This window comes from Macaca nemestrina, chromosome 2 (genome assembly GCF_043159975.1).
Source record: "Macaca nemestrina isolate mMacNem1 chromosome 2, mMacNem.hap1, whole genome shotgun sequence".
NCBI classification, from domain to species: domain Eukaryota; kingdom Metazoa; phylum Chordata; class Mammalia; order Primates; family Cercopithecidae; genus Macaca; species Macaca nemestrina.
In genome coordinates, this window is record NC_092126.1 from 12,416,031 (window position 1) to 12,433,471 (window position 17,441).

At 34.5% G+C, this 17,441-nt stretch overlaps 1 protein-coding gene across 50 annotated transcripts in view; it reads right to left on the reverse strand.

The window, feature by feature from the left end:
- Positions 1-17,441, reverse strand: part of LOC105470906 (cAMP regulated phosphoprotein 21) — a 156,754-nt gene that overhangs the window by 93,703 nt on the left and 45,610 nt on the right. For 48 of the 50 annotated variants that reach the window (XR_980857.2, XR_980856.2, XM_071090707.1 and 45 more), the window contains 5 exons: positions 17,023-17,112; positions 12,953-13,097; positions 11,464-11,542; positions 10,724-10,783; positions 9,872-10,012 (listed from right to left, as the gene is read on the reverse strand). Coding sequence is in view for 48 of the 50 variants with exons in the window: in XM_071090707.1 (XP_070946808.1) it covers positions 9,872-10,012; positions 10,724-10,783; positions 11,464-11,542; positions 12,953-13,097; positions 17,023-17,112 (515 nt within the window). In the remaining 2 variants the exon portion in view is untranslated. Of the gene's footprint in view, positions 1-9,871; positions 10,013-10,723; positions 10,784-11,463; positions 11,543-12,952; positions 13,098-14,965; positions 16,818-17,022; positions 17,113-17,441 lie in introns of those variants that run through there. The other 2 variants (XM_011723226.2, XM_011723227.3) reach the window with 1 other exon arrangement.

Below are 17,441 nucleotides of genomic sequence, written 5' to 3' on the forward strand. Positions count from 1 at the left end.
AAAAAAAAATAAAATTTTCAAAAACTCCAGTGGTATCTTCTAGGTAAACCTATAAACAAATAATCTAATGTTAATCTACAAATGTGATATTTGGTTCAATATATTTGATCATGTACTTCTCTCTGGTGCTACTTTGACAGAAGAGCACAACACTTTGCATGCTGAATTCACTTCCAACACTGAATTGATGATGAGTGATTTCTTCTTCGGCTCCAGGGTACTAATTTCTTGCAAGTTTTCTAATCTCAGGCTTTTCTTATCAGTGGTAATAAACTGAATAAAGTCAGGGCTAGATTATTGGTGTACCTTTCTTTTTTTCTTTAAATTCTCCACCCTTCCATTTCAGTGCTATAATAACACTGAATGATAGTAGCATTAACACATACAATGGCTCAAAGTTCCACTCCCTGAAAACAACCATTGAATTTTAATACATAACCTAATTTCTTTATATGAAATGGACATGAACTAGCATACTGTATTTGAAATAGCAATAGTTTCAATAACTCAAATAGTTTTAAGAATACAGACATAACACTGAGAAGCAAGCCTAAAAACGGTTATGTCTGTTCAGCTCTGCAGCTTACTGTGCGACTTTTCACAACATACTTAACCTCCCGGAGGGAGAGCACTGTTGTTTGGTTTCTTGTAAAAAAAATAGAAAATATAACACTTAACTTGCTTGGGAGGATTACATAGATGCACAATAATGCAAGTAAGCTGCCAAGCCCAGTGCTAGGCACTGGTAAAGCACTTAATGAATTTTATAAACTATTGTTACACTGTTCATATTTTTTTGAGTAGAAAAAATCTAAAGGCAAAACAATGATTATTGATTCAAAATTTTCCTTAGCGTTAACCTTAAGTAGGATTAATATAATCTGTATTATAATACTCAAATAATGGATTGATCTGTGTTTTTCCAAATATGGTATTCATATTTTTCTGAAAGTGATGTTTTCTTTGGAAACTGTTCAATACAATTGTTGTTGTTGTTGTTGTTGTTTTGAGACAAAAGGCTTTTCGTTTATATGTTGTGATGTTGTATAAAAAAGTATTCCATTGAAGCCCATATGCAAATACAGTATTTCAATCCCAGTGAAGGCACAGTTACTAGTGTAGTTTACTTGATAGGGAATTGCCAAATATTTTTGGTACGTGTAAATAAAAGCTATATGTATATATTTTTCATTTTCCTGGCTTGAAGTCCAGAAGGCGGGAAGTAAAGATTGGGAAGTTAAAGGCTAAGCTCCTCTGCGAATTCTGTGGTACCTGAAGGACTGTACATTGGAAGAAGTCAGGTTGTGGGATAAAATGTGTTACATAAATGTGCTCTGCTCTTGATAGATTCCAATTTATTGTTTGAAGAGTTGTACTGAACATTAAAACATATTATTATTATTATATTCATTCTACATAACCAGACTCTCACCTACAAGTATTCTCTAAGACTTCCAAAACTATAAGTGCAAAAATGACTGTCAGCCCTACAGGAGGATTTATAAGAAACAAGGAAACCCTCAGGTACTGGGCATAATTCTGCTGCCTATAGCAAGCAAAGATGCAGATTGAGGAAATTGAGTCACAATAATCTTGATTCTTCCAAAACTATTATACATTTAGGACAATATTATATGCAGTAGGTATGTATATGATGAACTTTCAACTTCTAAACTGTATGATACACAATATGTATTTACACACACAGACACTCTTGTAGTTACACACTATTGTATTCACACACATACACACACACAGTTTTGATCAAAATTGTCATGGCTCCTCAAATAAACCATGAAAAGAATTAACATGTGCTATAGCCTATACTTCTTATGTTCAAAGCACAGTACTGAACACTTGAGAAATGATTTTCATCTGACATAATTTAAGAACATGAAACAGAGTTTTGTGTCACTTCTAAGTATGCCAAGGCAATTATGAATCCAGTGTGTCTGGTGATTCTGGAGACTTTTTTTTTTTTTTTGGCATCATGGTTTTGTCATCTATCTTAGTACTGATGTTGTTTAATTTGGTTCTCTGCTCAATTTTAAAGGTAATAAAATGCAAATTTGAATTTTTATAAGTGAATCAATAGGTACGAGTTAAAGAACAGTGCTTGGTTTACTTCTCTTTACTTTTCATCATTGTTTGAGAGTATTAAGCCTATTAATGCTAATTCCTCTTTCCCTAACTTTAGGACAGGAGTCATGGCTGAGTGACAGTAGCACTAAATTTTGATCTTGGTCTTCTGTGAATTGACTAGATAAGATCAGAGATGGATCTCAGTTTTCTCTCCTGTAAAATGGCTTAGCTTTATCTACCTAGGATGTCATGAGCAAAATAGATAAATAAATAAATAAAATTATTAAACATATCATGACTCCACAGATAATCTCTATAAAAATGTTATATGAAGTACACTATGTTATAGAATGTATATACATGTTTCATTTCCAAAATAGTTAATTATACATTCACACACAAAGGCCCATAAATAATTTCAAATAGGGAAAGTAATACCACAAACTTATGTTCCTTCTTATGGTATATTTCTGGTATTTACCTATGTCATCTACAGAATCTTATATTCTCTGAGGTATTTGAGAATAATAATTTGGAGAAAATATAATATTTGAAGAAAATGACATGGAGTTTGACCAGTGTGAACAAATAAGTCTCATTTTGAGCCTGAGTATAGATTAAAAACTGAAGCGTCTTGCTCAGCAAATAGTTTCATAGTTTTCCTGAGAACAATGTGATTCTTAGGTTTTCTGATCTTTGGCAACTAGTCAGATGATTTTTCAGTGCCATTCCTGTAAAAACTGCAGAGTAAATTTACCATGTTTAGAAATGACAGGATGCCAACCAACCACTCATAGATTTTTAAGAGGCACTTAAATAAATTGATGCTTGGTCTTCTTCAGGGATGATTAAGGGAGCATCCACATCAGGATGCTGCTCATTTTATTCAGAGCCATGCACATTCCCAGCCAAAGGAAGATAAATATAATAAACATGGAAGGAAAAGCATGTTTTGCTTTATTTTGTTTTGTTATAAATGTACTTAATCACCTGCAGGGAGTGAAATGCTTAAGGGCCAAACACCAAGGGTTCTCATTTTCAGCTTTAGCCTCTTCAGAAAACTAAGCACAGTAGACGTTCTGTGACCTTGGCATACTGCTATCCACTGTTGTCTGGGTCTACCCACTGAGAAAGTGGAAAGTCCCACAATCCTTCTTGGTGATGTAGTAATAACTATCCATTACTTCAGGGGTTCTTAATAAAATCAATTGGTCTCCATTGCTCTATCTATAGGGAAGCTTTATTTAGTTCTAGAATGAGTTTCATGGCTTTTATGATTTACCAAACAGCCAACTCAGTTAGTCATCCTTTCTGGAACATACAACAAACGAACTGCCATGGTCACTACCCACCACTCACCACTCCAGGCAAAATACCCAGGCTCACACTTCTCAGGATCACTGGCTATGTCCTTGGGCACTTAAGGTATAGCCTCAAACCAATGCCTTTGGGTCACTATTTTTGTTTCATAGTTTCTAGGGCCTGTATCCACTCTCTTTCAGTGGATTTGCTGTTTCCTTTCTTTGCTCTGCACTGTCAGAGCAGGGGATTTGAGGCAATGACAGTGGGTGGATGTCAAAGACAAGAAAAAAATGTTCAAGAGATGACAATCTTTTAACATGAAAATTATCTGGGATGAGTTAAACAGTTCCTCTGACATATGCAAAAACATTCAGATATACATGGGATTCTCATTGCCTGTGGCTGATCTTGGCTTTTTGGAAAACACTTGTGCAAGAGGATGGTTTCTAATCTCCAATGGTACACTCTAAGTGTGCATCCTTTCTCTGGGATGAAGAAGAGGAAGGTTAAAAATATATCTAACAGAACAACAATAAACTGCTTTGTGCCAAACACAGAAAATGAGTAAAAGAGAGAGAAACTGAAGATCAGAAAGTGAGAGAAAAAGAGGGGCAAAATTTCTTACATAGAAAGACACATATATTTGTGGCATTTAAAATATTTTGATAAGATCACTATTCATGTTTTTAGCCTAAATCCTAAATATAAAAAAATGTAACATTATGTGGAGTAAATACATTATAATTATAATTTATAATACCAAAATAACATGGACCCTAATACCTTCACCCTAGCAAGGGTCTCATTCATCATCATCACCTAACCTGACAGCTGACAAAAAATTCCATCAAAAAATAAAAAGTGTCAGGGCAAAACATATTTCTGGCAATCTACAATGGGATAGAAGACAGGAACTAACTAAAGGTGAAGGAACTAACTAAAGGTGAAGGAACACAACATGGAGGGCCTCTCAGCTCAGAGACTCCATATGTTAGAGGAGTCCCAGCTGTTAAGACCCAATCTGTAGACCAAAAGGTGTGGTTGGAGGCTACTGGTCACATACACAAATCTGTTCTTACTCTGGTTAGCTCTGAGCAACAAAAAAAATGCAGTGCTGTGGAGGAAAGGTGACTTCCTTTACTAATTCTCTAAAGTGCATCGGTTTGCTCAGGTGACAGTACCACCTTGAACTGTTTCCCAAATGAACACAAATATTACTTCCTACTTCTCATAAATGTTATTCTTAACTCCAGCCTCATGCCTTGGTGACAGCAGCACTCACCCAAGTCTTTATACTCTTGGTCATTTCCTCTTGAATATATCCCATTAGTCAATACCAGACCTGCCTTTCGAAAGTATCATGTTATGCACATCAAGTCTCATGTTCTAAAGCTCTAAGAGCTGCCCGCCTTCAAGATTCTATTCAATCTTATGTAGCCTTCCACTGTCATTGACAATATCATTGTCTCCATATTTGCCTCCAGCCAGTACAGCATTATTTTAAAGTCTCCTGGATTTGAGGCCAAATATCCTGAATTAGCATCCTGCTGCCACTGTGCAGCAGTGTGACTTTAGACAATTCACTAATTTTCCTTCGGTACGTATTTCTTCAGTAAAGTTAGAAAAATAATTTTAAAAAATCCTTTTCATTAGGTGGCTGTGAGAACCTAACACAACCGTCTCAACAAAATGCCCAGCTCTTAGTAAATGCTCCAAAAATGTAGATATTATTATCTCATGTTCGTTTATAGCCCATACTCCAGTTTGCCATGTATCCCCCTCCTCATGATGTTTGTTTAAGTCTTACCCTTTCTAAATGTCTTCCTAAATGTCTATTTGAACCGTGAAATGGATGGGCAGGTAGTCCCCAGTGAATCTGCTATATACGTTCTGCTGGATATTTGATACAGTGTTCCTTCAATTATGGAGCGATTCTCTAGATATCTGTTACGTGTCTACTTTGGATCTACAAAGAGTTGCACTACATGTTTCAAGTTTTAAGAAGACTGAGATTCTGAAGTTCTTCCCCCATCTATAACCATAGCGTAAAACGTTTGAGGACAAGAATCCTATCTCGTAATTTTTTGTGTGATCACCGACACTGAAGTCTGTTGTTGGTGAGTTGTAGTTGCTGGAAGTGTTTTCAGTATCTGGAAAGTTTTGTCTGTGTATATTATATGACTGCAAAAACATAACATCTCTGCTCTTATCAGGTAAGATTTACAGAAACCTGGAATGTATTAATGTAAAATCTCTATAGACAGTTGACTTTACTTCAACTATCTTTCCATCTTGTCTCATTGCTTCTCACTGCACCTAATGGTCTTGTAGATGTGGCACAAATCCATGGAGTTGAACAATCAGATTGCTGTGGCAGTAATTTTGTAATAACAAAATAAATAGGTTCACCCCCTTACGAACATAATTAATAAATGTAGCTTTTTCATTCTTAGAATAAAAGCGTGAAATGGAGTAAAGCTTAAATTTTTATATTTATTTAAACTTCATATTTATTTAAACTTTATATATTATATATTACATAAATATATATCATATTATGCATATCTAAATATATATTTTGATATAATTAATATATATGAATTCCTTCAAAAAATCACATCTTGTGGCAGTAATAAGCACAGCAAATCTAGCAAGACCTATCAAGTTGTAGGGAGATTCCGTTACTTAATGATACCACTGAGTTAATCTTCAAAAATATCTTATCTATCAATCACTGTTTTCTATCAGACAACAAAGGACTTAAAAGGATTACAATTTTCAACCAATCCAGGGACTCTTCTTGAGGACTCTGCTCAATATTTTCTGGGTATTTTTGTTTTAAGAGAATAAGATTATTTAAAAACATCTTTTTGATATTAGACACATTGGTTTAGGTCTCAGTGATGCTAACCATTGCTTCTCTGTAAGCCCCAAACTAAAACCCAGTTTGTGCCTAATTTTCTTCTTCTGTAAAATGAAGTTTTAATTATTATATTGTAAAGGTTTTTTTGTATTAAATGTAATAATATACATTTACCTCATGTAATGTATATTATTACAAGACGTAAAGTGGTGAAATGAATAAGCAGTAGGCAATGTTAGTATAAGTAAGGGATGATATTTAACAAACGGAAGTATATCCTGAGATAAGTTTTTTCATCATAAAAGAGCAGATAGATTATATCTGGGTATATTATTGAAAATACTAGAAGTCAGTGCAGTACACACACATATGTAATCCTCACAGAGTATATTGTTATGATCTTAATATTTTGAACTTCATGTGAAATTCTTTCTTCTCCATGAAAAACCTAACCTTCTCAAGTCACGTTCTATAGTTACTTCAACTGCCTATTACCTAGAAAATCAGAATTCTGGGAAATAAATTCTAACCAATAAGGAGCTGAAATAGTTACAATTATTTAAACATCAATGTCAGGGTAGTATTGAAGTGTCACTGAAGAAGAAAAACGTCAGAGTAGTATTGAAGTGTCACTAAAGAAGAAAAATATAAAAGGAAGTTTTTTTTTTCCCTCTACCTTTTAGTAAACAAAAATACCCTCAATCCACATTTTTCTGCATTTCTCTCAGGCTACAGTGTCATTAAAATATGCATTTCATGTGTTTACATTGGAGTAGCATTAAAACTCTAGACATTGAGAAAGTATTCCCCAAACACAAAACTCACATGGAACTCTCATCTCAGTATTCTCTCCTTTAAATAAATGAAGACATTTCAATCCAGAAATAGTTTGAAATTAATATGGTTCTCCTGACCAACACATGTTGATTGCCCTGATAAGACAATTCTGAAATTTTTCACAAAACCAAAAAACCAAGACACCTAGAACTTGAATAGAATGTTTTGGGTATAATGTCCCATTTTGAACTTCAACACCAAAGAGCATGGCAACAGACTTTTAAAATCGAACATAATTTTCCACAAAACAACACTTCTTTTCACTAAAATTGATGACAGTGACTCAGGTTCTGAAAACTGTGATTTGTTCCTATTTGGATACAGAAATTTAATTCATCCTCTTTTTCCGTGTGCTAAAATACATCAGTTATCCACCCCCGCCTCAAGAACTACTCAAATAGAGGATGAGCCACCACCATCCCTCAAGAGCCACTCAAATAGAGGATGGTCAGTGTAGTTAGAATAGAACAGTAGAACTTGACAGCTATGAATTGAACATTGTTGAGCTCAATACTTCAGTAAATACCTTAAAAGTCCATGACATACAGTTACTTGCCTTTTTTATATAGGCATGATTTGCTTTGACTCATGAAGGGGTGTCTAAATGGTGGTGTATAAGAGTAAGGAGTTAGCCAGAGGCTGAGTCCTGGTCTTCCTGTTGTAGCAACTGTACCTTCAAGAGGGTGTCTCTGCACACACTTACTTCTAACTCTTCCTAAAGGTGTAAACCTATAGAGTCTATTTTTAAATGGCCATTAAAAAAAAAAAAAAAACTGGCACTCTTCCAGAAGTGAAAAATTCTAGTAATATGATACCTACTACCTAGAAAATAAAAGTTTTAAAGGAGAAATTATGCTCTCCAGTGGCATTTGGAACTTGCAGGAAACACAAAGATTTAAAAAGAGCTGATCAATAGAGAGTTCTAAAATCATATCAGTGTTCCACATCTGCTCTATCCAATAGCTGCTTGAAATATGGCTCACCTGATAGAGGAACTGAATTTTAAAGTTTAAATTTTATATAAATTTAATAAATGTGAATCGAAATGTAAATAGCCATATTTGGCTACCATACTGGGCAGATCAGGTTTAGAACCAGCACTCAAAGTTGACCAGGAGTCTTGATATAATTCTTAATTTTCTCAAAGCCATTCTCCAAGGGAACATGTCTAAAATATATGGACTAGTATTTATGACTATGTGATTGCAAAATTGGTGTGAATTAAAAATAAATCTACTATCCACCAGTTGAAACTGTATCATATTTAATATACTTGACCTATGGAGTTTTCCATGTTTGCTATGACCTTATAGACAAAGAAGAAGAAAAAAAATCTCAAGGAAGTAGTCAACTGCTTTTCTATTTTGCAATCAGCATGTCCCTGCATTATGATATCTAAAAGCCATTAAAAAAATGAAGAATAAGAAACAACAACACAACTATAACAACAGCAAAGAGTATTTGATGGAGAGGGAATATATAAAGGATTTTAAACGTTATCTTTAATTTTTACTACTAGTCAAATATGAGGCACATGTGTAAACAGTCAGGTAAAATAGGAAGCTAATAAATTTTTAAAATGTGTTTTGCTAACACAGTAGAATGCAACTACAGGACTGAATGGTTCTGAAACTTCAAGGACCCTTAAACATGATTCCGTTCAAACTATCGTGCAGATATATAAGTAATTTGAAGCCCACAGAAGTGGAGTGCTCACTGTCCCTGAGATAATAATAATAGCCATGCTTGGTCCCAGATCACCCAGTTTGTGCTCTCTTCACTATGACTTTCCCCTGACCTCTGCTGAGCACAAACTGATGCTTGAATTGAGAAAGAGCCTCATCTCCATCCCCACTTGTCCCAAACTCTGGTGAGCAGAAAATATAGAGTATTGTAACCATGATACTCTGCTTGACACAAAAGCTCCCTTCACTAACATTCCTAAAGAGCACGCAATTTACAGTTTACCAAGCACATTGTGAAAAAAGAAAATTATAAAAATGGATGCTTTCTGTGGGCCGTTTTTTTAGTTTAACATGCCTTTTGTTATAGAAGTGGCTTGTACTGTACTCAACAGATATATAGGTTCAAGAAAAACAGCTCCAAGCTTCAAAGCAAATGACTACTCATGTTATTATGCTTCTGGTGACTCAAAGAAACAATGAATAGGTATTACGATAAAAACAAACAATTACTTTAAAGGGAAAAAACTTGTCATTCTCTTTTTAGAACTAAGTCTTAGATGTTTCATGTAGCTCAAAACTCGCATTTTACAGGTAAAAAAATGGAGACGGCAGATGTTAAATGACTTGCTCCAAGTCACACAACTAGTAAGTAGAATTGGGTTTTAGAGGCGGGACTTCTGCCTCTAGGTTAGATAGATGTCTAAAAAGCAGAAGAAAGAAGAAAGAAAATAACAATTATTCTGTGTATGTCATGGTCATTTAAAAATATCTGTTGTTTTTAATTTAAGTTATATTTTGACATAAAATTTTTCACAGCTTTGTTTGTAATTTCACAGAGTACTGATGGAAGAAAGAGAATTATGTTTCAGGAACTACGTAAAAGAGCAGGAAATAAATCCACTTTATTTTCTGAATTTTATAAACTTTCTTGGTTCTCAGATAATCGTCTACAGATAAATGCCACACTACTTCTGATAAGAGCAAGAGATAAATAACATTGCACATTTTAAATGTCATGTACTGTGAATTTTATACTGTGATCTTATAAATGAATCCATAGGAGAAAAAGAAAACGCTAAATAAGTACAGTGATGGGGCTTACATTCTGGTGCTGCTGGTCTTGTTGATGATAACAGACTTTCCTGTTTGATCCACATTGTGATCCAATCCAAAATAAGCTGCCACTCGATGGACAAGCATCCTCTGATACGATGACATCTGAGGGAACTTTTTATAATGATTACTGGAATATAATTCAAGAAAAAGTGGAATCAGCATTTTCATTTTTTGCCCATAGTACATTTTACAAGTATACACACAAAACTCTCTCTCTTCCATCTAAACCACTAAGCCTATTGCATTTCTGGCATCACTTAATGTCCTAATTTCCAGAAAAAATTTCTACTTATTACAGATTTATTGATTATGCTATAATAAGCATCTTTGTTTCATTGTTGCACATTTCTCTTGCCAAACAGAATGTCATGTCTGTTGGACAGTGTTGCATTTTAGTCCATGATACCTTATCACAGGACAAATGATGTGACATAATACGTGATTGCAGATGTCTATATGGAGATGTGTCATTACACGGTTTACACTGAAGCAGCACAATTATTTTCAGGCATAACTGACTGCAGCCAGCTGGAGCCCATTAAAAAACTATAATAAAAATGAAAAGGGTCTCTTCTTGTTACTGCTACTCTATGCTAATCAGTGGCCCACTGTTTATAGCCATTTTGTCAGGAATTTAACAAGCAGAAGCACACATGGTCCAAGCAACAATTCTCATCAGCATATAGTTCCTAACTCCAATAATGTCTCCATTTAACAAATCAAGGAACATATTAAACAATGTTTTATCTATCCCTAAGTCTTTCCAGAGTGGATAATTTAACTCCAGTACCCAACTAGGATACATCAGCAAATTAACCAGCATTGCAGTTTAACATACTTGTTGTCAGCAATGAAATCGATAATTTCCTGCTCCATTTTCAAAAGTATCATCCTGTCCCTGCAAAATAAATGTTAAATGTCAAAGGTTTTATGTATGTCCGACTTCCAAAAACCTAAAGAATTCATTAAATGTATGGAAAAGATTAATGTATGCTGCTACAAACTTATACCTAATTCTTCTTTGGAATATGCTGACCATTTACATATTATTTCATTTCATTCATTACAAATGATTTCATTATTTAAGAGTATTCCTTTGTGAAGTATATTGAAATATCTAAATTTTGTAGTCTTAATGTGAATTATGACATGCAAAGTACTAGGATCAAAAAACACATCAAATAAGTAGCATATTTCAAATAAATAGGAAACTGGAACAAATCAAAGGCCAAGTATTGACTGTAAATGAATACACAGCCGCATTAAAACATAATTGGCTTATTTGACAACAATAATTTTTATTCACTATTTTTCCCCCAGCCAGTATCTCTTTGTGATCCCAAAAGCAGAACTGTTAAACTATAATTTATTAATTGGGTAACTACCCAGTTACTAAGACTCTCCATAAAAAGTAAACATGCAAACCATTAGCAGAAAAAAAATGCAGGACATAGTTTAAGACATCAGGGAAGGTATCTGCATTTTACAAGGGCTTTCTTAGAAGTGTTGGATTAATAACTTTGATTGTAATATTCTATTTGATCCTTCTAAAAATAAGAGGCTTATTTAATAATTTACCTGGAATTATTCTTTAATGTGTTAATCAGAAACTCGTGTAAGTCTATGCCTGTAGAATCCGTGTATTCTTGGCTGCAATCTGAAACAAATAGCAGGACAGAGTTGTCGGGAATGATGGTGGAAAGGTGGGGTGGAAAAGGTTGCCCCAACCTATCCTGCTTCCCCCCTGCTCAGATAAATTTTAGGTGAAGCTGTTGGTATAAAAATACATGTTTCAAAACTAGCAGCCTGGCAATATAACATCAGGATGAAAATTAGATTCAGGGATTGAAAACACCCAAATAAATCCTGACTATGGGAAGATCCAAAAGTCATACAAGGGGAAGTGGGCACAGTCTGGGTATGGGGGAGAGGTGGAGTCAAATATCATGTGTTCATCCTGCATTGTAAATTGCAAGGGCACAAACCCCACATGACAGAACTCCTACCTAAGAGAGAGCTCTCAAGATTTGAGATCCCATGGAACCCTTTTTCTCTTAAAGAAAGTGAAAAAAAAAAAAGAATGTTCTCTAATGAGACTACCTATTAATCAGTACAAAATACAGGACACTAAATATTCCCAAGACTTTTACATATCCTAATGCTGTCGAAAGCTTAATTTCTAAAACTGTTTTAGAAACCTGAACTTCTTGACTGTCATATACACCTTGAATTTTAGATATTCCTCAGCAGAAAAAAACAATTATAAGTAGATGTATGGTTATAGAACACATAACTGTTAGAGGCGGTTGTCATTCCTCAGTTGACCAGATGCTCTATTATTTCCCAGCTGCCCAGTTTGTTTGTTTGTTTGTTTAAGTCTACGGCAAGACTGTTTACTCATGGTAATCTTCATTTCAACTTAGTTTTGTTTTTGTACAATGGTATGGCAAAAATTTGGGCCGTTTGGATTGTAGGTTTTCAGTTTGTAAAGGTATGACTCTTTTGGACAGTGATTTGGTATTGAAGTAGAAGTGTGTATTTCTTAAATAAACATTATGTGATAGTAGATGCGTGCAGAGACTAAATTCTGTGCCAGATAAAATGTGAATCATGTATTACACTGACGTATACATCTGTACTTTGGGGACCATATCACTTATGAACTGAGAATTGCTAATCCACTCTCTGCCTTTTAAGATAAACATGAGAGTATCAAACTGGGTATCATTACTGTTCACCAATCCAAGTTAATCGATCCAAGAAACCTAAATTTAGGGCAGATTTATATTTATTCCTTGTACAAGCTTGCCACTGAAAACAGAAGATTAAAATGCGAATCCAAAGAAATATGTGATCCTAAAAATAACCTGTCTAGCAACACAAGTAATGACACTATAAACAGAAAGAAAATCAAGTTCACATTTTTTACACACACACAGATACGTACACGTATAGAATTATATGCAGGGTTTGGTGGGAGGTGAATATGCATTTGAAATCTAGAATATGTTCTGTGATTACGTGTGTGCCCAAATTGAGTAAGTTAAGGAAACATTTTCACATTCACCTTTTGATAACATTCTGATCTTGGGTTTTTCAGAGGTTTTATCTTTGTTTTTATCCTTTTCTTTTTCTCTTTCAGAGTCATCTTTCCTAGATTTATCCTCCTCTTGCAGGCTGGAAAAACTGGAAAGCTGTAAATGAATTGATTCCTGTTGGGGAAAAAATATAATAATTTAGGGCCAGGTTTAATAATCTCTGTCTGGCTCCCATTTTGCATAGAGGTTATGAAGTATAGAAAAATGAAAACCAGGTGCAGATTTTTTTTCTTAAATGGTAAAAATTAAACCTGTCAGAAAATTAATTGCCCTTTAAAATGACTTAATCTTCAGGAGTCAATGGGAGGTCATAAGGAACATCTAGTACTAAAACTTTGCCTCATGAATATTAACCTTAACCAAGATGAATTCCTGTAGATCACAATACTTATTTTTTTTCTACGGGTTTATTTTTAAACACCTAGAAAAAATTTCTTTATTGGTAAGCTCGCATCACAGCCATTGTATTTAAAAAAAAAAAAAAGAAGGACTCTGTAGTTCTATTCTATAATTCCTTATAAGGGGAAATTGGCACAGAGACAGACATATACTAGGAATCATAATTACAAATAGAACAGACATAAAGAAAGCCTCTATTACCAAATTTGCAATAAAAACTCGATTCTAGACCCAGGTCAACAATGATTTCTACTACAATGAAAAGCAGACTACATAATTGCAGGAATTCTAGGCATAAACTTATTATAATTGTTTATAAATACCATTAATAAATCATTATAATGTATAGTTACAATAAGCATTGCCTTTTAGAAAAGGTAGGAAGTAAAATCATATTTTTCATAAATAATATATATTTAATATTATTTTATTTTAGCATCAGTTAGTCCTTTCCAAAATATAATATTCTCTTGAAATGATGTTTGATATAAGATTGACCATTTATAGCATTGGGACTGGATCCATTTTTATTCTTATCTATTTTGCACTGAAAATAGATTATTTTGCATACCTCACATGTATCAGCCATTTGATTGATAGTACATTCACCGTTTTGAAGAAGAATGAGCCAAATCATGTTTTTCAGTTTTATGAAAAACCTATGCTATGATTAAAACTATGACAAATTAACCAAAGTTAAGCCCACTTATTCTTATGTAAGAGATCATTTGATGGCAAAGCTTTCTTCCACTAGTGACATTAAAATTTATGATGTAGGAAAAAAAAATCCCAATGACTAATAATGTCTCTCACTGAAAATTAAACTAATGCTCACATGACATGTGACTAAATTGATGCTTGTACCCTCATAATTTGGGATTCTTAATGGTTCTCAGTAAACCTAGCCAATCTAACAAACATAAAGAAAAGTTCTCCGAAGCTAAGATTCTTTTTTGGAAGGGGCTCCATTGTGAACTCCCTGTTTCACTATGCTTATAAAGTCACACAATATAAATGATGAAATAAAACATACTTTCATCATAGATATCTTAGCTGAGTTTTCCAACTTCAACATGTTTTCCCTGGGGATGTAAATATATAAACTTTGTAAAAATCGAGTGTAATTTGATTATAGAGTCATTTATTGCAGTTTGGGACAGAAATGTCTTCATATGCAAAGGTTCAGGCAGGTTCTAGGGATAGGATTTGCTTCTACTTGCTAAAGAAATCACTGGGACATTTCTGGTCCAGAAGACATGGCTGGGGTGGGGAAGATTCAGTTTGACAGTTAATCTTCAAGGGAAACTAAGGGCTCCCAGGCCATGAAGGTGATCTCATCGCTTCTTCAAAACTGACTGAAACATCCAGCCTCTGTATGTATGAATCTAAAATTATAGAGGGTTGGACATATATTATAAATGCATGAGCAGAGGCTAAAGAATATCCACCATAAAAAAATGTACAAATTGATGCCATGTGTTGACAAATACTATACTCAGGAAAAAATTATCTTTTCTATGCATATACGTTACGGTGTTGAAAGAACACACAAAAGTGCTATAGAGTTGGTAAAAAACAATCTGTTATTTTTTAATATTTTTATTGATATGCTCAATAATAAAATACAAGTGTTAATAAATACATTGGTACAGGATAAGTTTATATCCAACAACAGTAAAAGAGTGATTCAAGTTGCAGTAATACACTGATAGGTAAATAGTATAACATTAGAAAAGCAAAATTCCTTTAACTTAAGGACAGACTGAACCATCAGATATGGGTCTGAGATCAAGTAATACAGGTAGCAAGAGTTTTTCCCACACTGGAAAATGAAGGCAGTTTTCCAAATACTGTGGATTTACAAACATTGGGGAAGCGATACAATCCATACACTGTATACTTCTGCCAGTGTTCTCTGGGATTCAGTCCGCACATTTTGTAAGTGCCGGTGGTACCTAATGAAGGCATTGCATATAAACTCAAAAGTCTGTTTCTTTATTCTCTAAAAAGGTAGCACGGCCACTTGCTTATATGTGTGTGTCTGGATGTTTTCTATCAGCCCCCTGCTCCCACCACTCCTCAGCCAATCCAAAGAGAAGCGTGCAGGCTCTCATTCTCTCCTACAAAGCTAGTCTTGGTTTCTGAGCTTGGAACCAGCAGGAACAAAGCACCATTTACACCTTATTTCTCTGCACCAATTGTATGGAGACACTAGACTTAGGTCCAGAGTGGGCACTATGATACAGATGATCCCTTAAAAAATTTCCTCCTGGTACCTTTTCAAATGGGACAAAAAGCAGATTAAGTCTATAAAGGCTGTCCTTCTCTGCCTGGCATTAGGAGTGGGGGACAACTGGGGCATTACTTCTTACAGGGTCTGTCATTCTGCAGAGTTAACATATATTGTGAGCGGTACATTACAAGCCATCAATCAACATTTAATAATATAAGCCATGATATTCACATTATTCTCCCTTTTCAATCTCCATTAAAAATAGAAGCACAAATAAAATGCTGAAAGAAAGCCACACGTTTCTCAGAGCCCAAGTAAAATAAAGCATGTGTAGGAAACACAGTAATGGCCACTGAAAGATAGCCTGTCCATGCCTTATGACATGAGTGGCGTGTTGAGAAAATGATGCTAGAAAAAAAAAAAACACACATTCTTAGGACAAAATCTATTAGGAATTTATTTTTGGTCCTTTTAAAGAAAGTGCTCTCAATGCTCTCTGTTTCCATGAGGGGAATTCAGAGTATTTCAATTAAAGTAAAAAGAAAAATGCAAAACCAAATCAAACAAAAATAATGATATCTTAATCGATTTTTCCCTCCCCTGGGCTCAGGTAAACCATTTTACTTTTGTCTTGACTGCTCCCAGCCTCTGATAAAATAAGTACAATTTCAGCAGCAAGACCATTTTTTATAAAAGCTAATATGATGCCTAAAAGGCAAACAAAAAGAAGTATGATGTGAAGTTTCCCATTTTGTCACGAAATAATTTTGTTGAAATTTAAATTTTTATAACCTACTAATCTTGCTGTAAGGAGCAAAAATAAGGGTAAAAATATGCAGTGATAGATTAATAATATTAAAGTCACCATCAGCTCAGATTCATTTCTGGACAACTTTTGCAGTATTGAGAAATCTCCACCAAAGGCCATAAAAGTATTTCTCCAAAGTTCAATGCACCTTATTCACTATTTCCTAAGTTTCATATGAACCAACAATTGTATTTCTTATAGGCAAGTGCATTTTGGGGAGCTGAGAGGTAAGACATCTCCAACAAGGAAGGAGAGAGGATACTTGGGATTATATTTGGTTCAGCCTTATCAAAAGAGAGCCTTTGAGGAAATTCAGCACTACTGTGCCTACTTTTTATTTAACTTTTAATCTAAATTCTTTTGAATTCCTTTCCATTTGCAGTTTTCAGAGAGTCTGGAAAAAAACAAATGTAATACTCTGTGACAAACCATTAAACTATTTTAGAATGTTGAATAAGCAAGGGATGAAGCCAAAAAATGAATTATTTTCTTCAATTATATTTTTCTCCCCCAAAACACTGTTTAACACCAAATTAAGAGCCATGCACACAAAGGTGGATCCCGTTCATGCAATTAATGATAATGACAAGGGGATATACCTGATCCTGAAGACTTTCACCTCCTGGTCTGGCAGAAGATTCCTCACAGACAGCAAGACTGCGAGTCAGTTTACCTTTTCCTGCTCCTGACTAGGAGGGGGGAAAGAAAAGGGAAGGAAAGGAAAATAAAGGAAACAAACAGGAAACATTCTCATACTGCCAAATCATCTCCACATTTACATGACTTCCCCAAATGAGATTTTTAAAACCAAACTTCAAGTCTCCTGATCAGTACTGTGTACACTGGCTCTAAGCATCGTACCTCTATATTGATGGGGATGGAAGTAAAGAGGAATGTGAACAGATAAATTAAAAAAATACTTTTAGTAAATTGTGTGCGTCACATTGGGAACATATGAAGAATGAATTGCTGCCATTTCCTGAAAATATCAGGAGGAAAAAATGACAAAATTAATTTC